Source organism: Scyliorhinus torazame, chromosome 9 (genome assembly GCF_047496885.1).
Source record: "Scyliorhinus torazame isolate Kashiwa2021f chromosome 9, sScyTor2.1, whole genome shotgun sequence".
NCBI lineage: Eukaryota > Metazoa > Chordata > Chondrichthyes > Carcharhiniformes > Scyliorhinidae > Scyliorhinus > Scyliorhinus torazame.
In genome coordinates, this window is record NC_092715.1 from 146,258,835 (window position 1) to 146,281,289 (window position 22,455).

Here is a 22,455-nt window from a genome sequence, read left to right on the forward strand (position 1 = left end):
TCCACTGCCTCCATCTGCTCCATGAATATGCTGAGTTCTTTCACCATATTAGAGTTCCTCCCTGTTTTGAGGTCTGCCCTATATGTCAGTGGGTCCTTTACACAGTTAAATCCCCCCCCCCCCCCCCCCCCCATCATTTTGCTAATTGTCGCCCTCGGCAGCTCTCCAGTCTAGGGTTTTGGCAGGAGCGACTGGTGGGCTCTGGCTATTTTTGGCGAGTTGGGGAAGCTGTCTCTTCCCACCAGGTTTCCCTGCATCTGGACCACATAATCCATGGGGTCTCTGCCTTTGATCCTTCCCGGCAGGCCCACTATTCTTATGTTTTGGCGCCATGACCGGTTCACATGGTCCTCTATTTTCCCCTGCAGACTTCCCTGCATCGCGACCAACCTCGCTATTTCCATCTCCGGGGTGATGATCCGGTCACTCTGGTCTGTTGAGGCTTTTATAATTCTTTGATGGTGTACCCTGGGCCTCCAGTCAACTCTCTGCCTTGTCCAGGGCCACCTGCATGTTTGCGAGAGCCTCCTCGACCACCACCCTGACGGCATCCTGGATATCGGTCTTTGACTATTTCCTGTGTGTGTTTAACTTAGATCCCTGGAGAGGAACATCTTCTATCCTCCCTCTGGAGAGGGGGAACTCCATGTGCGGTTTGCTGGTCCTTCTCACCCTGGTGTGGCCGGCACTTCATCGCCTTGTGTTTCTGCTGTCTCGGCCGCTTGTTTCTCCTGGTTTCTTCCGTTTCTTGTCTCCTTACAGCCTCTGGAGCTACTGTTGTTTGGCATTCTCTCCTGCATTATTGTTAGCTAGGGTGAGGGGATACTTGTTTCTGTTTTAGCGCGCAGTTTTGGGTAAAAGAGCCTTGGAGCGGCATGGTAGCACAGTGGTTAGCACTGTTGCTTCACAGCGCCAGGGACCCAGGTTCGATTCCCAGCTTGGATCACTGTCTGTGCGGAGTCTGAACGTTCTCCCGTGTCTGCGTGGGTTTCCTCCGGATGCTCCGGTTTCCTCCCACAAGTCCTGAAAGACATGCTTGTTAGGTGAATTGAACATTCTGAATTCTCCCTCCGTGTACCCGAACAGGCGCCGGAATGTGCGACTAGGGGATATTCATAGTAACTTCATTGCAATGTTAATGTAAGCCCACTTGTGACACTAATAAAGATTATTATTATTTTCGGGTTTGTAGGAGGAGAGCCACTAGATGTGCGACTACTCAGCACATCCCGTCACCGGAAGTCTCCAATTGAGAACATTTTGAGGTGTATTCACTGTCATAATGTAAGAAATGTAACAACCGATATGCACTCAGCAAGAACCCACAAACTAGAATGAGATAATGACCAGATAATTTGTTGTGGTAACGTTTTTGAGGGATAAATATTGTCCAGGACACAAAGGGAACTTCTCTGATCTTCTACAAAACAGTGCAAAGAAACCTTTTCCATTGCCTCCGTTTAGGTTCTCAATTAATAAACAGCTTCTGCAACAGTGCAGCACTCACACTGTAACGTGGCTTGGATTATTTGTCCAAGTTTCTGAAGTGGGAATTAAACACACAACCCTCTGGGCTGAGGGACAAGAGTTTCACCACTGCCTACCTTGTAGTTGCAGCTATTTCAGTTTTTTTAAGCAGCCTGACTCCCACATTTGCATACCCTCTTCCTTTTGAGTATCTCTCAATGCCAGGCCTAATATAAACCTGTAGCTTCCTTGAAAATGTAATTAGGGACAATGTCTTGATAAATCCAAATAGATGGGCATTACACTTTTTTTGAAATTCAAGTATCAGCTAATATTCAATTTCAGAAAATATACCCTCTTCTTTAATCAAGCCTGATAATTGTAAAAGTTTCCTTTTCAAAGTAATTAAAAATGTAAATTCTATGAACTGCAATAATTGGATCACTTTGATGGTGCATGATTATTCCTGAACTAGTTTTCAAAGGATTAAAATTTATCCCTACTCACCTGTGTGAATCTTTTGAACTGGTTATAATTTTTCCACATTCTCGTTTATAGAAAACGTCTTCAATCCACGATTTCTGGGTCTAGAAATAAAATAATTGGATACTTTGGTTTATACAGATGGCTCACAATTTTGGTGCCATATTTCATGATACCCAGATGAACATTCAACCATATATCTGCTCCATCACTAAGATTAGCTATTTCCAGCTCCGTTACTTCACCCGACTCTGCCCATGCCTCAGCTTATCAGTTATTGAAGCCTTCATCCATGCCTTTGTTACCTCTAGACATGATCATTTCAACCTCTCCTGGCTGCCTCTCACTTTCGACCCTTTGTAAACTTGAAGCTAAAATTATGCAGCTCATGTCCTCATTCACGCCAAGTCCCAATCTCTTATTATCCTTGTGCTCCCTGACTTATACTGGCTTCCAGTTAAGCAACGCAGCAATTTTAAAATTTTATTCCAAGGTCTAAAAATGTTTCAAACATTTCCCTCCCTATCTATAATCTACAGCATACAACCTTCCTGAGCTATCTGGAATTCTAGCCTCGTGAAGCATAATTTTAATAGCACCATTGGTGGTTGTACCTTCAGCTGCCAAAGCTCAGAGCTCGGGCATAACCTCCCGCAACCTCTCCACCTCCACCCTGCGTAACATTCATTAAAACCCACCTCCATGTCCTTTGGCCATATGCCCTAATATGTCCTCTTTGGCTTGGTGTCAAATTTTGTTTTGTAATGTTCCTGTGAAGTGCCTTGGTATGTTTAACTATATTAAACATGCTATATAACTTCCAGTATTGTGTTTTTGGTTTGTTTTTCAATTTTCCACCTTGCTGAAGATTTTGATGTTGTTATTTCTCTCTTTACTCATCTCCTTGGCACTGTGAAGAGTTTCACTTTCTCTTGAAGCACCATGGAGTGATAAACATTCCTTTTGCTCTCAAAGGAATTTAGAGGACAAGGAGGAATGCCACAAATATGCAAAGTCAGATCCAATATTAGCATGGGATTAATTTTCAATTTACTATATCCATGGACTTACTACAAATATTTTATAGTTTCTCTAATGTCAGCCAGTCCACAATGCCAGGTTTTAGTCTGACATACAGCACTCCTGGCTGCAGTGGACGTCAATTCCTGCCCTCTTTCTGACTCATTTGAGTAAAGTGGTTAGAAGCACAGATGTTACATCACTATGGGAAACAATTTCTATTGCAGTGTCCACTCCTTCAATGTTCCTTGTTCTGGGTGTTTCCTCAACATTCCAGTATTTTTTATTCATTCAAGGGATGTGGGCTTCGCTGGCTAGGCCAACATTTATTGCCTATCCCTAACTGACCTTGAAAAGGTGGTGGTGAGCCGCCTTCTCGAACTGCTGCAGTCTATGTGGTGCAAGTACACCCACAATGCTCTTATGCAGAGAGGTCCAGGATTTTGACCCAGGAACAGTGAAGGAACAGCAATATATTTCCAAGTCAGAATGGTGAGTGGCTTGGAGGGAAACATCCAGGTTATGGTGTTCCCATGTATCTGTTGTCCTTGTCCTTCTAAATGGTAGTGGCCATGGGTTTGGAAGGTGCTGTCAAAAGGAGCTTGGTGAGCTCCTGCAGTGCACCTTGTGGATGGTACACATTGCTGCTACTGTGCATTGGTGGTGGAGGGAGTGAATTTTTGTGGATGGGGCACCAATTGAGTGGGCTCTTTTGTCCTGGATGGTATTGGTTCTTGAGTGTTGTAGGAGCTGCGTTCATCCAGGCAAGGAGAGAGTATTCCATCACACTCCAGTCTTGTGCCTGGCAGATTGTGGACAGGCTTTGGGGAGTCAGGAGATGAGTTACTCGCTGCAGGATTCTTAGCCTCTGAGCTACTCTTACTGCCACAATACTTATATGGCTAGTCCAATTCAGTTCCTGGTCAATGACAACACCCAAGATGTTGAGAGTGGGAGTTTCAGCAATGGTAATGCATTGAATGTCAATGGGTGATGGTTAGTGTGGTGAATGTATTATACTAATAATCCACCATTGTATCAGTACCATGCTTTGCCTTTGTATTTGCATCTATGCTATGCTGTTGCCCTTGTGGGCTCCACCTATGGGCAATTGTATGGCATCATCCATAAGGGAACATGTTGGGACATGTATGGGCTCTGCCCATGGCTCCTCCCCTTGAGGGGGGGGGTATAAAGAGCAGTCGACCTGTAGGTGGGGCACAGTATTGTTTCAGTCGCAGGCAGGCACTGTTCTAAGTTGACTAAATTGATGCGACCATCAATTCACTCGAGGCAAGAGTAAAAGTAAACCATGGCTTTAATCAACTTAGACGCAACTATGGAATCGGCCCTCAACCCTGACCGACTGGAACTCGATCCGCAGGCCACGGAGACTAAATAAATTTTTTCGCACTGGCTTCGATGCTTCAAGGCTTATCTCGCAGCCGCCTCCACACCTTCCGTCACTGACAAACAGAAGCTGAGCCTCCTCCATGCACGGGTGAGCCTCCTCGACGTTAACTCGACGAAGCCTCCTCCTATACAGATGCCCTCAGGAAGCTCAAACGCCTCTATACGTGGACCGTGAACAAGGTCTATGCGCAACATATCCTCACCACTCGCCGCCAGCATCCCGGGGAGTCGCTAGATGACTACCTAAGCAACCTCAAAGCCCTCGTACGCAACTGCAATTACCAGGCCGTTACGGCCACTCAGCATATGGACCTCGCCATCCGCGACGTCTACGTGGCGGGAGTCCAGTCTAACTAAGTGCAACAGCGCCTACTCGAAAAGGGGACCCTGGACCTGGATGAGACAGTAAAGTTAGCCTCCTCTCTGGAAGTAGCGTTACAGAGTCTTACCGCGTTCCCGGCTGACCACGCGACCCCCTCGTATACCCCCCACCCAGACTACCCAAGGCCTGTGCCGCGTGGCCACCCAACACCCGCGGCAGCACTGCCCGGCCCGTAACGTGAACTGCAGCAGCTGCGGGAGAAAAGGACATTTCGCCAAAGTCTGCCTGGCCAGGTCTAAGAACTCTAACTCACAGGCCCAATCCTCAGACTCACAGGCCCCTTATCAGCCTCGTGCTATCCGTGGGAGCAACCACCTTCCAGCTCTCACAGCACGTGCAACTCACGGGGCCCGCCATCTTGGCCATTCTCCCCCATGCGGCCGGCCACACGCGATCCATGGGAGCCGCCATCTTGGATGCCATTTTCCTGGCCGTCATCTGCTACGCCGCTTGGCGTGTACGATCAACATGGGCAGCCATCGCGGAGCCACCCCAGCACCTCCGACCACGCCAACTAGCCGCAACTCAGCGCAGTCACCCTGGACCAGTCACGACCCAAGCACCTCCGGAGCTCCATGATGACCGTCCGGGTAAATGGGCACGAGACGCCTTGCCTCTTCGACTTGGGAGTACAGAGAGCTTCATTCACCCGGACTTGGTAAGAAGCTACTCACCCCAATTTTCCCGGTGCACCAAACCGTCTCCCTCGCCTCTGGTTTGCACTCAGTGCAAATCCAAGGGTGCATTACCGCAACCTTAGCAATACAGGGCGCCGAGTACGAAAATGTTAAATTATATGTGCTCCCAGACCTCTACGCTCCTCTCCTATTGGGACTAGATTTCCAATGCAACCTCAGGAGCCTAACCCTGAAGTTCGGGGGGCCCCTGCCCCCACTCACCATTTGCAGCCTCGCGACCCTAAAAGTCGACCCTCCCTCACTCTTCGCGAACCTCACTGACGACTACATACCAGTCACCACCAGAAGCAGGCGGCATAGCATACAGGACATGATGTTTATCAGGTCCGAGGTCCTGCGTCTCTTGCGGGAGGGAGTCATCGAGGCCAGCAATAGCCCCTGAAGAGTTCAGGTGGTGGTCGTCAAGACCGGGGACAAGTTCCGGATGGTTGTTGATTACTGTAGCCACTTAAAATGGCCAACTCCCGATTCAAAATGGCGAACGGTAAAGGCTGATGGGAAAGTCAGCCAACAAGACAAAAACGAGCAGCTGCAGGTTGGCTGTGCATTTGCCTCTGGAAAGGCCAGACAAGATCGATACCAGCAACCATCAGCATAACAAAATACCAGCCATCTGCATACTAATGAGCAATCCCCGGGAACAATAAGCAACATTTAGACACACAAAGCGAAACCAGACTCTTCGGCGCCAGCAGGAGCCTACACAAAAGGAGGTGAACGACCACCTCAGGACCGCTCATCGATCAGGGAACTGCTCCAGCATTGGAGAAAATCAAACCAAGCGATTGGGACAAAGTCCAATCACAAGGGGCCAGGTACAGGGTCTGCCCCGAAAGGCGGGAAGCCCCTGGGAACTATAAGAATTGAGCCCCAAGTTCAAATCGCTCTCTTCTCTTCAGCTCTTCACCACTGCTTCTCCAGCTCTTCACTCTTCAGCAGCTGGTCGAAACTGTAAGTCTTACTTCAACGCTCGCTACGGGATAGGCGCTCCTAGCTATCAATCTGTACCAACCTCGAATCCCGCAGGCTCAGAACCCGAACGAAAGGCCATTTGTTTCCCTGACCTGGTGGGCCAGTTCCAAGCTAAGTATAGGCCTGTTAGTTGTAGAAGTAGCTTAAATGTAGAATTTGTGCATGAGTAGTGATTACTGTGTATAATAAATGTGCTTTGATTTAAATCTTACTAATCGGTGTATTGGATTATTGATCATTACTTGGACTTGAACCACGTGGCAGTATCATAAAGATACCTGGCAACTCAAGAGCAAAGGTGATAAAACAGAGCAATTAAACTAAGGCAAAGTTAGCAACATTATTTGGCGACATCCTGACGGGACCCGATCTAGAAGTGGAAAACCACTCCGGGAGAACCCAAGAATTTGAATTAGAGATCCAATTGGAAACAGAAAATCACAAGTGTTCAAGCAGTTCTGATCAATACTCATAATTCGGAAGTGTGTGTATGCATGCATAACTAACAGGGCGATAAGGTAATACTGATAGATTTCTTGTTGCAACAAAACTGTCGGAGGTTTGTATATCGGAAAGTAGAGAAAGCCGTACCCGTATTTACAGCACCGCCTTAATACCCCTGTCCCAAATTTGAAGAGCAGCATTTGGATTAAAACCCCTGTCCCAAATTTGAAGAGCAGCATTCGGATAGGAAAGATGGCAATGCAGGCAATGCATCGCCTAATGAACCCCGAGGAATTTGCGGTCGCAGCGACCAGCAGCAGTAGAGTGGGACAATGTCCCATTTGGGAGGAAGAGATCAGGAAATATCTCAAAGGGAAAGGATGGCCCCTTTGGAATTAATTCTGTGACAACGAGGAATCAGGTCCCGGGAGTATAGGACATACTTGGTGGGAGAACCTGAGCAAGATCCACAAAAAGAGCTTAGGTAAAGCTCGCAAGCCGATGGCAATCGTGTCCTGCTTGGCACAATTGCGAGGCACAGAGGAGGTCGTTAGGACGCTCCGGAAAGAAGTTGAGGGCATACATCGAATGAGTAAAGTCGATGTAAGCGAGGTAGAAAAGGAGAATTTGGAATTGAGAAGGAAGTTGGCAGCAAAAGATGTAGAGGTGGAGGACGCCAAAAGGGCTCACCAGTCTTGTCTGGCGCACTTAAGCAGCTTCCAGTCTGAATACGAAAAAGCATATCAGGACACGCAACGTGCAGTCCTGGTACGTGAAGAAACGGAAAAGCAGGTAGAGGCATTACAGAGACAGTGTAGTGACCTAAAGGCAGCATTAAGAGCACTCCATGCTGCCACTACAGAACAAAGACAAAGCACACTAGATCACGCAAAGTGCCAGAAGCAGATTGCAGAGCTGCAATCGCTGCTTTCAGTTCAAAAAGGTTTCCAGGAAAACTTTGGAGAAAAATTAGATCAGGAAGACAGCCCTGATTGGGAAGAATTGAATGAAACAGCGCAGAGATATGTTCAGGGAACATGTGCTCAGGGAAAGCCCCAGAAGAGAAAAGCGTCCCAACCCCCCACACAGCAGATAGTTCAAGCTCCAATTAACCCAGTAACCACCCACCGCACAGCCACATCGGACGATGAGGAATTTCTATATTCCACCCCCTTAACAGTGACCCAATTACGGGACGCGTGCGATAGGATCACACCGTTTCTCCCCGCTTCAGACCCACACCATTTCTTTGCCACAGTCAAGCATCAGGCGACCATGTACAGCCTGGATGAGCGAGAGCATGTAAAGCTCACAGTTTTAAGTTTAGACCCTTCAGTAGCAGCAGCCCTTCCCAACCCGCAGAATGTAGGAGGAGGGACCCTTGCAGAAATGCATACCGCAATCCTGGATGCGATCGGGTATAACCGGGGTGACCCCGTAGAAGACCTCAATAAGTGCAGGCAGGAAAAGACAGAACACCCCACAGCGTTTGCTGGACGCCTGTGGATTCATTTCACTGCAGTTTTCGGTAATTTAGAACGCGCCCATTTGTCCCAAGACGGTATGGCCAAATGGACCTGCACCCTTATCTCCCATGCCACAGAGGCAGGACAAAAAGCCTGTACGAATTATGACCCCTCAGAGGAAGCCCACAATGAGAAATGGGTTTTAAAAAGATTGTCCGACACCTGAGAGCAGTCTGTACAAAACAAACCCGCAGTTAAAAATCCCGAGGAAGAGCAGGCAGACATGCATCCAGTTAAAACGCACCAGAACCCCGCATGGGTAAACGAAGGAAGGAACAGCCCCCCCCCCCAGAAACCACCGGAATGTTATAATTGCGGACAATTAGGACATTACGCACGAGAATGTCAAGCCCCCCTGAAACTGCAACGGAATCAGCCCACAAATGCCCCCCGAACCAGCGAAGACACCAACAGCCCCGATCCCCCACCCAGGGAACCATACCCAAGGGAACAATGCACCAGAGAGCCTGCTCCACCTTATGTGCCCCAGGGGTCGTGTTACAACTGTGGGCAGCCAGGACACTGCGCCCGAGATTGCAGGAGACCCCCACCAGCTAGACTAGCCCCCAGATATGAAGGAGAACACCACCCACAGCAGCTACAAGGTCCCAGCTGCCGCATGCACACTGTGAGCGCTTACCCACCACTTCTCATGGCAGCGTTACCTCAGCAAGGCCACTTCATTTTTGTTTCACTCCTCCTTCCTTTCTTCTTCGGTCACGCTGCACTCCCTCCATATGCTAGTTACACCCCAGCCCAAATGTGATTTACGATGTCCCGTATTCTGATGGAACCTGCCGCATGTTTTATGTTGTTTGTAAGTTTGTTAAATGTTGTTTGTCAGACAGGAAAACATTTTCACGGCCCCACGCCTTTTCGGCCGAAACCTCTGAGGACTTGCCTGCAGAAACTGGTTAAGGTACCAGACGCCCGTACGTAACTGCTGGTTCGAAGGTAGAACTACTTCATCAGCCCCACTACGATGACTACATTTCTTGCCCGTTCTTGTCGGTTGCTCAGGCAGTGGAGAAACAGCTTGGGACCCGTCCTGCCTGGGAACCCCCCCTCTGGTCAGCTACGCTCGGGTAGGAGAGACACGGCATTGGTAGCCGTCCTACCCGGGACTCGATCCAACTCTTACCCGTCGCGGCCCATACGCACCTTATTTTGGCACTTTCAGTTCAAAAAGTTTTGTTTTGTTTCAGGTAACCGTGAGGTTGCCAACCACATGCTATTTACATCCTGAAACATTTGGATGGTAAATTGCGCAATCTGCGAGACGGCTCGCACTGGTTCATTATTTGGAAGTGTGTCTTGTCCTAAAATTCGATTTTTTGAGAAAAAAAAAATGAGGGAGTCACACTAGTGACCAATTATAAAGGGAGTAATTGGCACTAAAGGACAGACAGACTATCATATGAGAGATTAAACAAAGATAGTTACAGACACTATGCTTGTTTCCACAGAAAACTCCAGAAGCTCCAGGACCGAAGAAGAGAAGAAAAGAAAAGGAAAGAGAAGAGCCATGAGGACTTCCTTCACATGGATCATCGTCTTTATGGACATTTGGTTGCGAATGAACGTGAACCCAATGACTTCAAGCCCCCCAGCTGTTAATGTTTCACTTCCCCGCAGTACCCAAAGCCCAGTCACCAGCGACACCACATCATCTTGGTGTGCCAGGTTTATAACCTGTACTCCCTGTCCTACGTGATAGAAATCTTACTGGTATTAGCGATACTCTGCTGCATCGTGCAGACTATGCGTCTAAGAAAATGGAGAAGGAGAGCCTACCGCGCTCGAACCCCGGTATATAGGATCAGATCCCCTATTTTCGGATACGACCAGACCCCCGACCCCCGCGATCTATAATAAAGAGCATTTACTTGCGCTTTATTGTAAATAAAGAAATATACAGAACTGTTCATGAGCAAATTGTATGATCCTGAGCTTGACTGCCAAGCCATGAAAACTGTGTATTAACTGCTATGATTTTGTTGTATGGTTGAGGAAGTTAGGATAATGAAATGTTTAAGTGAGTGTAGAGTATTAAGAATAGTTCGAGGTTCCCAGTTTATTGTTTTGTAATGCATGTCCCTGTTTGACAGAGCGCCCTTAGAATTGTCAGTTAAAAATCTTTTGCATAGCTATGGTCAGTGCAGAGGCCATGAAGGAAGTGCCCCCCCAGGTTAGGGAATGGAAAGCAACATAGTTATGTGATCCTTCACGCTTCGCGTTAGGATCACAAGGAGCGAATGTAGCCACTTAAAATGGCCAACTCCCGATTCAAAATGGCGAATGGCAAAGGCTGATGGGAAAGTCAGCCAACAAGACAAAAACGAGCAGCTGCAGGTTGGCTGTATATTTACCTCTGGAAAGGCCAGACAAGATCGATACCAGCAACCATCAGCATGACAAAACACCAGCCATCTGCATACTAATGAGCAAGCCCCGGGAACAATAAGCAACATTTAGACACACAAAGCGAAACCAGACTCTTCGGCACCAGCAGGAGCCTACACAAAAGGAGGTGAATGAGCACCTTAAGATCGCCCATCGATCAGGGAACCGCTCCAGCATTGGAGAAAGTCGAACCAAGCGATTGGGACAAAGTCCAATCACTTGGGACCAGGTACAGGGTCCGCCCCGAAAGGCGGGAAGCCCCTGGGGACTATAAGAATTGAGCCCCAAGTTCAAATCGCTCTCTTCAGCTCTTCACCACCGCTTCTCCAGCTCTTCACTCTTCAGCAGCTGGTCGAAACTGTAAGTCTTACTTCAACGCTTGCTACGAGATAGACGCTCCTAGCTATCAATCTGTACCAACTTCGAATCCCGCAGGCTCAGAACCCGAACGAAAGGCCATTTGTTTCCCTGACCTGGTGGGCCAGTTCCAAGCTAAGTATAGGCCAGTTAGTTGTAGAAGTAGCTTAAACGTAGAATTTGTGCATGAGTAGTGATTACTGTGTATAATAAATGTGCTTTGATTTAAATCTTACTAATTGGTGTATTGGATTATTGATCATTACTCGGACTTGAACCACGTGGCGGTATCATAAAGATACCTGACGACTCAAGAGCAAAGGTGATAAAACAGAGCAGCACGGTAGCATTGTGGATAGCACAATTGCTTCACAGCTCCAGGGTCCCAGGTTCGATTCCGGCTTGGGTCACTGTCTGTGCGGAGTCTGCACATCCTCCCCGTGTGTGCGTAGGTTTCCTGTGGGTGCTCCGGTTCCCTCCCACAGTCCAAAGATGTGCAGGTTAGGTGGATTGACTATGCTAAATTGCCCTTAGTGTCCAAAATTGCCCATAGTGTTGGGTGGGGTTGCTGGGTTATGGGGATAGGGTGGAGATGTGGACCTTGGGTAGGGTGCTCTTTCCAAGAGCCGGTGCAGACTCGATGGGCCGTATTGCCTCCTTCTGCACTGTAAATTCTATGAAACTAAGGGAAAGTTAGCAACATTACAGCCAAACCCTAAACCGGTACACGCAACTCGATGCGTACCCCCTTCCCCGGATTGCAGACATGGTAAACCAGATCGCACACTACCAGGTGTTCTCCACGGTGGATATGAAGTCTGCTTACCACCAGCTCCCAAACCACTCGGAGGACCGGCACTACACGGCTTTTGAGGCAGACGGCCGCCTTTTCCACTTCCTCCGGGTCCCCTTTGGCGTCACAAATAGGGTTTCGGTGTTCCAAAAAACAATGGACCGAATGGTGGACCAGTACGGGCTGCAGGCCACATTTCCGTACTTGCACAATGTCACCATCTACGTCCATGATCAGCAGGACCACAATGCCAACCTACACCGATTTCTCCAAACCGCCCAAACCCTCAATCTTACCTACAACAAGGAGAAATGCATTTTCCGCACGACCAGACTAGCCATCCTCGGCTATGTCATGGAGAACAGGGTCCTCGGACCCTACCCTGACCGATTTCCCCCCCCCCCCTGCAACTCCCCCTCCCTCACTGCCCCAAGGCCCTGAAGAGGTGCCTCGGGTTCTTCTCATATTATGCCCAGTGGGTCCCCAACTATGCGGACAAAGCCCGCGAACTAATGAGGGCCACCATCTTTCCACTGGCAACTGAGGTCCGCCAGGCCTTCAGCTGCATCAAGGCAGACACCGCCAAAGCCGCGATGCACGTGGTGGACGAGTCCGTCCCCTTCCAGGTGGAGAGAGACACATCAGAGGTCGCTCTCGCCGCTACCCTCAATCAAGCAGGCAGACCGGTAGCGTTTTTTTCGCGCACCCTCACCACCTCTGAAATTCGTCACTCCTCGGTCAAAAAAGAAGCCCAAGCCATCGTGGAAGCCGTACGGCACAGGAGGCACTACCTCGTTGGTAGGAGGTTTACTCTCGTCACCGACCAACGATCGGTAGCCTTCATGTTCGACAATACGCAGCGGGGCAAAATCAAGAACGATAAGATCTTGAGGTGGAGGATCGAACTCTCCACCTACAACTACGATATAGTATATTGTCCTAGGAAGCTCAACGACCCCCTAGATGCGCTGTCCCGCGGCACATGCGCCAGCGTGCAAGATGACTGACTACGGGCTATCCACGGGTCACCCGGCCTATCCACTATATCAAGGTCCGCAACCTGCCCTACTCCACTGAGGAGGTCAGAGCCATGACCAGGGACTGCCAGATCTTTGCGGAGTGTAAACCCCACTTCAATCGACCAGATAAGGCCCAGCTGGTAAAGGCATCCCGGCCCTTTGAGCGCCTCAGTATCGATTTCAAAGGGCCCCTCCCCTCCAATAACCACAATACATATTTCCTCAATATTATTGATGCGTTCTCCCGCTTCCCCTTTGCAATCCCTTGCCCCGATATGACCATGTCCACCGTCATTAAAGCCCTACATAGTGTCTTCACTCTGTTTGGTTTCCCCAATTATGTCCACAGTGACCGGGGCTCGTCGTTCATGAGCGACGAACTGCATCAGTACCTGCTCAGTAAGGGCATCGCCTCGAGCAGGACGACCAGTTATAACCCCAGGGGAAACGGGCAGGTGGAGAGGGAGAACGCGACGGTCTGGAAGACTGTCCTACTGACCCTACAGTCCAGGAATCTCCCAGTTTCTCACTGGCAGGAGGTCCTCCCCGATGCGCTCCACTCTATTAGGTCCCTACTTTGCACGGCCACAAACGAGACCCCTCATGACCGCCTATTTGTTTTCCCCAGGGGATCCACCTCAGGGGCCTTGCTTCCGTCCTGGCCGAAGGCACCGGGGCCAGTCCTACTCAGAAAACATGCCAGGAGCCATAAGGCCGATCCTTTGGTAGAGAGGGTCCAGCTCCTACATTCAAACCCCCAGTTCGCTTATATCGAACACCCCGATGGCCGACAGGATACGGTCTCCCTCCGGGACCTGGCACCCGCCGGTTCCACCACCACCACCACTACCACCACCACTGCCCGTCCACTATATCCCGCCCAATCTACCATGATTAGCGCCCCCGCCCCTTTATGGCTCCCGCCCGCCATTCCCCCTTCACCGGTCCACAGGAATGAAGCTCTGGAAGAGACGCTGCCGGAGTCTACGTCTGTACCCACACCGATGCCCCCACTACGGATGCCAGCACGGATGAGCTTGACACTCGGGCCAGCACCGATGCCAGAGCTTCTGCGATCACAGCGCACAATCCGTGCGCTGGACCGGCTGAACGTATGAACCCATCACCCCCGCCGGACTTCATTTTTTTAACAGGGGGTGAATGTGGTGAATGTATTATACGAATAATCCACCATTGTATCAGTACCATGCTTTGCCTTTGTGGGGCATCTATGCTATGCTGTTGCCCTTGTGGGCTCCAACTATGGGCCATTGTATGGCATCATCCATAGGGGAACATGTTGAGACATGTATGGGCTCCGCCCATGGCTCCTCCCCTTGAGGGGGGTATAAAGAGCAGTCGACCTGTAGGCGGCGCACAGTATTGTATCAGTCGCAGGCAGGCACTGTTCTAAGTTGATTAAAGCCACTGTTTACTTTTACTCTTGCCTCGAGTGAATTGATGGTTGCATCAGTTAGATTCTCTGGAGATGGTCATTGCCTGGCACTTGTGTGCCATGAATGTTACTTGCCACTTGTCAGCCAAAGCCTGGATATTGTGCGTGTCTTGAAGCATTTGGACATGGACTGCTTCAGTACATGAGGAGTCGCGAATGTTGCTGAAAATGTGCAACCATCAGCAAACACCCTCGCATTCGACCTTATGATGAAGCAGCAGAAGATGGTTGGGCCTGGGACACTACCCTGAGGAACTCCTGCAGTGATGTCCTGGAGCTGAGAAATCTGACCTTCAATAATCACAACCATCTTCCTTTGTGCTGGGTGTGACTCCAAACAGCGGAGGGTTTTCCCCAAGTCCATGTACTCCAGTTTTGCTAGGGATCTTTGTTACCATACTCAATCAAAGATGGCCTTGATGTCAAGGGTAGTAACTCTCACCTCACCTCACCTCACCTCTGGAGCTCAGGGGCTTCATTCTCCGACCCCCCCGCCGGGTCGGAGAATGGCCGTTGGCCGCCGTGAATCCCGCCCCCGCCGAAGTCTCCGGTACCGGAGATTGGGCGTGGGCGGGAATCAGGCCGCGCCGGTTGGCGGGACCCCACGCTCAATTCTCCGGCCCGAATGGGCCGAAGTCCCGCCCAGAAATTGCCTGTCCCGCCGGCGTAAATCAAAGCTGGTATTTACCGGCGGGACCAGGCGGCGTGGGCGGGCTCCGGGGTCCTGGGGGGGGGCGCGGGGCGATCTGACCCCGGGGGGTGCCCCCACGGTGGCCTGGCCTGCGATCGGGGCCCACCGATCCGCGGGCGGGCCTGTGCCGTGGGGGCACTCTTCCCCTTCCGTCTCCGCCACGGCCTCCACCATGGCGGAGGCGGAAGAGACTCTCCCCACTGCGCATGCGCGGGAAACTGTCGGCGGCCGCTGACGCTCCCACGCATGCGCTGCATTTCCACGTCAGCTGGCGGGGCAACAAACACCATGTCCGCCAGCTGGCGGGGCAACAAACGCCATTTCCGCCAGCTGGCGGGGCGGAAATCCCTCCGGCGCCGGCCTAGCCCCTCAATGTTGGGGCTCGGCCCCCAAAGATGCGGAGCATTCCGCACCTTTGGGCCGGCGCGATGCCCGTCTGATTGGCCCCGTTTTTGGCGCCAGTCGGCGGACATCGCGCCGTTGGGGGAGAATTTCGCCCCAGGTCTTTTGTAATGAAGTCAGAAGCTGAGTGTCAGTGAGTGGGTTATTGCGAAGCGCGTGCTGCTTGATAGCACTGTTGAAGACGCTTTCCATAACTTTACTCCATCACTTTACAGATGATCGAGAGTAGACTGATAGGGCTGGGTTGGATTTGTCCTGCTTATTGTGTTCAGATCACACCTGAACATTGTTGGGTCGATGCCAGTGTTGTCGCTGTACTGGAACAGCTTGGCAAGTTCTGGAGCACAATCTTCAGTACTATTGCCGGAACAATGTCAGGGCCCATAGCCATTGCAGGATCAAGTGCCTTCAACCATTTCTTGGTATCACGTGGAGTGAACTGAAATTGGCTGAAGACTGTGATGCTGGGGACCTCCAGAATCTCAGATGGATCCTCCACTCGGCACTTCTGGCTGAAGATTGCAGCAAAATACTTTGTCTTTTGCATTGATGTGCTGGGCACTCTCATTATTGATGATGGGGGTATTTGTGGAGTCTCCTCCTCCTCCTCTTAGGGGGCTGGTTTAGCACACTGGGCTAAATAGCTGGCTTGTAATGCAGAACAAGGCAGCAGCGCAGGTTCAATTCCTGTACCAGACTCCCCGAACAGGTGCTGAAATGTGGCAACTAGGGGCTTTTCACAGTAACTTCTTTGAAGCCTACTTGTGACAATAAGCTATTATTATTATTCCAATGAGTTGTCCACCACCATTCATGGTTGGATGTGGCAGGACTGCATCTGATCCATTGGTTGTGGAATCGCTTAGTCTTTCGCTTGCTGCTTATGCTGCTTGGTACACAAATAGTCCTGTGTTGTAACTTCACCAGGTTGACATCTCATTTTGAGGTATGCCTCATGCTGCTCCTAGCATGTCCTCCTGTATTCTTCATTGATTCCCTGGCTTGCTGGTAATGGTAAAGTGCAGGATATGTTACAGATTGTGGTTGAGTACAATTCTGCTGCTGCTGTTGATTGTAGCCTTTACAGAGTTACTAGATCAGTTCAAAATCTATCCCATTGGTGGTAGTGAAACAATGAAGGGTATCCTCAGTGTGAAGATGGAAATTTTTTCCACAAGGACTGTGCAGTGGTCACTCCTAACGATACTCTCATGGACAGATGCATCTGTAGCAGGAAACCTCCGGCTGTTTACCACAAAATATTTGGACCTGATGCCACGAGACGTCCTGGGGTCCAGAGTCAATGTTAAGGGCTCCCAAGGGACTTCCGGTGACGACCATGGAGGAGTAGGTCGCACATTTGATAACTCCCGCCTATAACGGACTTTTGGACCTTTTCCCCCCTTTTTTCCCGGATTTTACGGGATAAATCAGTGAAGAGTGAGACAGTAAGGAGAAATCCCCCTCCGGTGTATGGAGAATTGGACCAAAAGTGGCCATGTGAGAAGACAAAGTCCTATAAGGGAGACTCAAGCAGAGCTGGTAACACAGGACAGCATGGCGGTGAGACGGGACAATGGTCGACGGAGCAGCTGGTGAAGTTTTTCGAGGATTGCTTCGCCAAGCTGAAGAAGGACACGCTGGATCCGATTAAGGCTTTGATTGATCAAGTGGTTCAGAATCAGGAAACCCATGGGAGAGCGATCCAGGAGGTCGAACAAAAGTTGTCTGAGCACGAGGAGTATATAACCGTGCTGGAAAGCAAAGTGGGGATGATGAACGACCGCCAGAAAAGAATGCAGGAGAAGCTTGAGGACTTGGAGAATAGGTCCAGGAGGCAGAATCTCAGAATCGTTGGCCTCCCTGAAGACAGTGAGGGAGCGGATGCGAGGGCCTATGTGACGCACATGTTAAAGAAGTTGTTGGGGGTTGGGGCATTCCCTCGGCCCCTGGAATTGGACAGAGCGCGAGGAAGCCCAGAGCGAACCAGCCGCCGAGGGCCATGGTGGTACATTTTCACCGTTTCATGGACAAGGAACACGTTTTGGGGTGGGCCAAGAAAGAACGGAGCAGCAAATGGGAGAACTGTGAGTTGCACATCTCTCAGGACCTGGGAGCGGATTTGGCCAAGAGGCGAGCTGGGTTCAATCGGGCAAAAATGACCCTCTTTAAGAAGGGGGTGAAGTTCGGGATGCTGTACCCAGCTAGTCTGTGGGTCATACATGAGGAACGGGACTTCTACTTTGAATCGCCAGACAAGTATGGACCTTTATTAAAGAAATTAAGCTGGAGACAAATTAAAAGACACTTACGCCTTGGAGAAGTACTGTGGCAGCGATTTGTGGTGCTGGATTGTATAAATTGAAATAATGGGCTGTGTGGATGGTTAAAGATTGATCAATGTCTTGCAGGAACCTTGTTAGAGGGGGGGATGGGCTTTGAATTTAGTTCTGCTTTTTGGGTGACTATTTTTCTAAAGTGACTGTTTCTTCACTGTTTTTTCTGTTGTTTGTTTACTGGGGAATGTGATGCTGTTAAAATGTTTATTCATGTGGGGGGGGGGAGAGAGAGGAGAGTACACTAGGGAGACAGACTGCTTGGTGCCAGGGGCGGAGCTATCGAGTCAACATGGGTCAGCTGACTCTCAGAAGCGCGGTTGGAGGTGAACAGGTGTTAAGCTGGAGCTTGACTTGGAGGATTTGGTTTCCAGTGCTGTTGCTAGGGGGGAGGGAGGGGAGAAGGGAGGGGAGGGGAAGCTGCTTTGCTGACAGGGGAGGAACTGTTACTAGGGGACAAATGGGAGGTCGGGAACGGCGACAGCCCGAGTGGGGACTCGAGGAAGCGGAGGGCGTGAGCTCGAGGCTGGCCTAAAAAGGATGATGGCTAGTTGGCAGGGGGGGGGTGTTTGGAAGCCCCCCATCCAGGCTGATCACATGGAACGTGAGAGGACTGAATGGGCCGGTCAAGAGGGCTTGCGTGTTCGCGCATTTGAGGGAACTGAAGGCGGACATGGCAATGCTACAAGAGACACACCTAAAGGTTACAGACCAGATGAGATTGAGGAAGGGATGGGTTAGCCAAGTGTTCCATTCAGGACTGGACTCAAAGACCCAGGGGGGTAGCGATCTTGATCAGCAAACGAGTGGCATTCGAGGCAGGGAGAATCATGTCAAGACAAGGGGGGTAGGTACATAATGGTGAGTGGGAAGCTGGAGGTGGTGCGAGTGGTACTTGTGAACACATATGCTCTGAATTGGGACGATATGGAATTTATGAGGCGGGTGTTAGGTAAGATCCCAGACTTAAGAGTCCACAGAACCTAATCATGGGAGGGGACTTCAACACAGTCATTGATCCGGAACCGGACCGGTCAAAATCCAGGACAGGGAGGAGGCCGGCTGCGGCAAAGGAATTGAAGGGTTTTATGGAACAGATGGGGGGAGTAGACCCATGGAGATTTGCACGGCCGAGGACGAAGGAGTTTTCCTTTTTTTCACATGTCCACAAGGTATACTCTCGCATCGACTTTTTTGTTCTGAGCAGGGCGCTAATACCGAAGGTGGTGGATACTCAGTATTCGGCAATTACAGTGTCGGATCATGCCCCACACTGGGTGGATCTACGGGTTAGTTTGGAGAGAGGGCAACGCCTGCTGTGGAGACTGGATGTGGGGTTGCTAGCGGACGAGGCGGCCTGTGGGCAGGTTAACAAGTCCATCCAGAACTACCTGGAAACAAATGATATGGGGGAGGTCTCTGCAGCAACGGTCTGGGAAGCTTTGAAGGCAGTAGTCAGAGGGGAATTAATCTCGACACGGGCCCACAGAGAAAAGGTGGAATGGGCTGAGAGGGATAGATTAGTGGAGGAGATACTCCAGGTGGACAGGAGATACTCGGAGGCCCTAGACGCGGGGTTACTTAGGGAGCGGCGGAGGTTACAGGTGGAGTTTGGGATGTTGACCACAGGGAAAGCAGTGGAACAGTTGAGGAAGGCAAGGGGGGCGATCTATGAGTACGGGGAAAAGGCAAGCAGAATGTTGGCGCACCAGCTCAGGAAAGAGAGGCGGCCAGGGAGATAGGTAAAGCAAAGAGTAGAGACGGGAATACTGTCCTGGACCCAGCGGGGGTGAACGAGGTGTTTAAGGACTTTTACAGTAAATTATATGAGACGGAACCCCCGGCTGGGGTGGAGGGGATGAGGCAATTTCTGGATCAGTTGAGGTTCCCAAGGTTGGAGGAGGACCTGGTGGATGGGCTGGGTGCCCCAATTGAGATTGAGGAAATAATCAAGGGGTTGGAGGACATGCAGTCGGGAAAGGGCCTGGGACCTGACGGCTACCCGGTGGAATTCTATAAGACGTTTTCAGAGATATTGAGCCCACTTCTGGTGAGGACATTTAATGAAGCAAGAGTCCTCCCCCAACAATGTCACAGGCCTCAATTTCATTGATCCTGAAACGGGAGAAGGATCCGGAGCACGGGGTCTCGCTCTACGCAGATGACCTGCTCTTGTATATTTCGGACCCATTGGAGGGGATGGGGGAAGTAATGCGAATCTTGGGGGAATTTGGCAATTCTTCGGGGTATAAATTGAACATGGGGAAAAGCGAGATATTTGCGATCCAGGCAAGAGGACAGGAGAAGAGACTGGGAGAGCTGCCGCCTAGAATGGTAGGGAAGAGCTTTCGATATCTGGGAATCCAGGTGGCCTGGAAATGGGAGGTACTGCACAACTTAAACCTATCCCGGTTGGTAGAACAAATGGAAGGGGACTTTAAGAGGTGGGATATGCTCCCGCTGTCACTGGCAGGGAGGTACAGGCCGTGAAAATGACGGTCCTCCGCAGATTTCTGTTTGTGTTTCAGTGCCTCCCCATCTTCATCCCGAAGGCTTTTTTCAAGCGGGTGAATAAGATTGTTTTGTGCTTTGTGTGGGCGAGTAAAACCCTGCGAGTGAACAAAGTGTTGCAGGGGGGGTTGGCGCTGTCGAACTTCTGAAATTACTACTGGTCGGCTAATATAGCCATGATTAGGAAGTGGGTAGTGGGGGCGGGGTCGGCATGGGAGCGGATGGAGGCGGCGTCATGTAAAGACATCAGTCTGGGAGCATTGGTAACGGCACCTCTGCCGTACTGTTTGATGCGACCATCAATTCACTGAGAGACCTGTTGAGAAGTAAACCGTGGTTTTAATCAGCTTAGAACTGAGCCTGCCTGTGACCGGTACAACAATGAATGCGGCCCCGCAGGACAGCTGCCTTTATACTTCCTGTAAGGGGTGGAGCCATGGGCGAGCCCGTACATGCCCCGACATATCCCCCCTGTGGGTGAAGCCGTACAATGGCCCATAGGTGGAGCCCACAGGGTTAAACACATAACGTAACACGATACAGCAGTAACATGATATCACAGTGCACTGGTGAATTAACATAAGAACATAAGAACTAGGAGCAGGAGTAGTCCATCTGGCCCCTCGAGCCTGCTCCAGCATTCAATGAGATCATGGCTGATCTTTTCTGGACTCAGCTCCACTTTCCGGCCCGAACACCATAATCCTTAATCTCTTTATTCCTCAAAAAACTATCTATCTTTATCTTAAAAACATTTAATGAAGGAGCCTCTACTGCTTCACTGCTTAACAGTAATTCCATTCACCACATTCACCCCCTGTTAAAAAAATGAAGTACGGCGGGGGTGACGGGTTTACAGATTCAGTCGGTCTGGTGCCCGGATCGTACGTTGTGAACGCCGAAGCACTGGTGTTGCAATCGTTTCGGGTGGCTGTGGAGCTGGGCCCGGAGCAGGCACAGGCGTGGACTCCTGGAGCGGCTCTTCCGGAGCTCCATTCCTGTGGGCCAGTGCGGCGGGTGGGAGGGAGCCCGAGAACCATATCGGGGTAGGGGCGCTGAACATGGGAGGTTGGATAGGGGTAGGGGCGCTGAACATGGGAGGTTGGACGGGACCTAGTGTGGGGGATGCAGTAGTGGTCGTGGCGCCAGGTCCCGGAGGGAGACGGTATCCTGCCGGCCATCGGGGTGTCTGACATATGCATAGTGTGGGTTGGAGTGCAGGAGCTGGACCCTCTCTACCAGGGGGTCGGTCTTATGGCTCCGAACATGTTTTCGGAGGAGGACTGGACCCGGTGTCATCAGCCAGGGCAGAAGCGAGGCCCCTGAGGTAGCTCGCCTCGGCTGCCAGTGGAAAAATGGTGGCCTTAAATAGTGGGCGGGCTTTGTCCGCATACTGGGGGACCCACTGGGCATAATAGGAGAAAAATTCAAGGCACCTCTTCAGGGCCTTGGGGCAGTGAGGGAGAGGGAATTGGAGGAGGAGGCGCATACACTCAGAGTCAGGCCCGAGGACCCCGTTTTCCACGACGTAGCCGAGGATTGCTAGCCTGTTTGTGCGGAAAATGCATTTCTCCTTGTTGTAGGTGAGGTTGAGTTTTTGGGCGGTTTGGAGAAATCGGTGGAGGTTGGCATCGTGGTCCTGCTGATCATGGCCACAGATGGTTACATTGTCCATGTACGGAAACATGGCCCACAGCCCGTACTGGTCCACCATTCGGTCCATTGCTCGTTGGAACACCAAAACCCCATTTGTGACGCCAAAGGTGACCCGGAGGAAATGGAAAAGGCGGCCATCTGCCTCAAACGCCGTGTAGTGGCTGTCCTGCGGGCGGATTGGGAGCTGGTGATATGCAGACTTCAGATCTGCTGTAGAGAACACGCGGTAGTGCGCGATCTTATTTACCATGTCTGCAATCCGGGGAAGGGGGTACGCATCGAGTTGCGTAAAGTGGTTCATGGTCTGGCTTTAATCAACCACCATCCGGAACCTTTCACCGGTCTTGACGACCACCACCTGAGCTCTCCAGGGGCTATTGCTGGCTTCTATGACCCCTTCCCGCAAGAGATGCTGGACCTTGGACC

At 50.7% G+C, this 22,455-nt stretch overlaps 1 protein-coding gene across 3 annotated transcripts in view; it reads right to left on the reverse strand.

Moving 5' to 3' along the window:
* LOC140429507 (transient receptor potential cation channel subfamily M member 6-like) overlaps positions 1 to 22,455 on the reverse strand; it is a 426,501-nt gene that overhangs the window by 367,952 nt on the left and 36,094 nt on the right. For all 3 annotated transcript variants that reach the window (XM_072516596.1, XM_072516595.1, XM_072516594.1), the window contains exon 2: positions 1,975 to 2,054. In XM_072516596.1, coding sequence (XP_072372697.1) covers positions 1,975 to 2,054 — 80 coding nt within the window. The remainder of the gene's footprint in view (positions 1 to 1,974; positions 2,055 to 22,455) is intronic.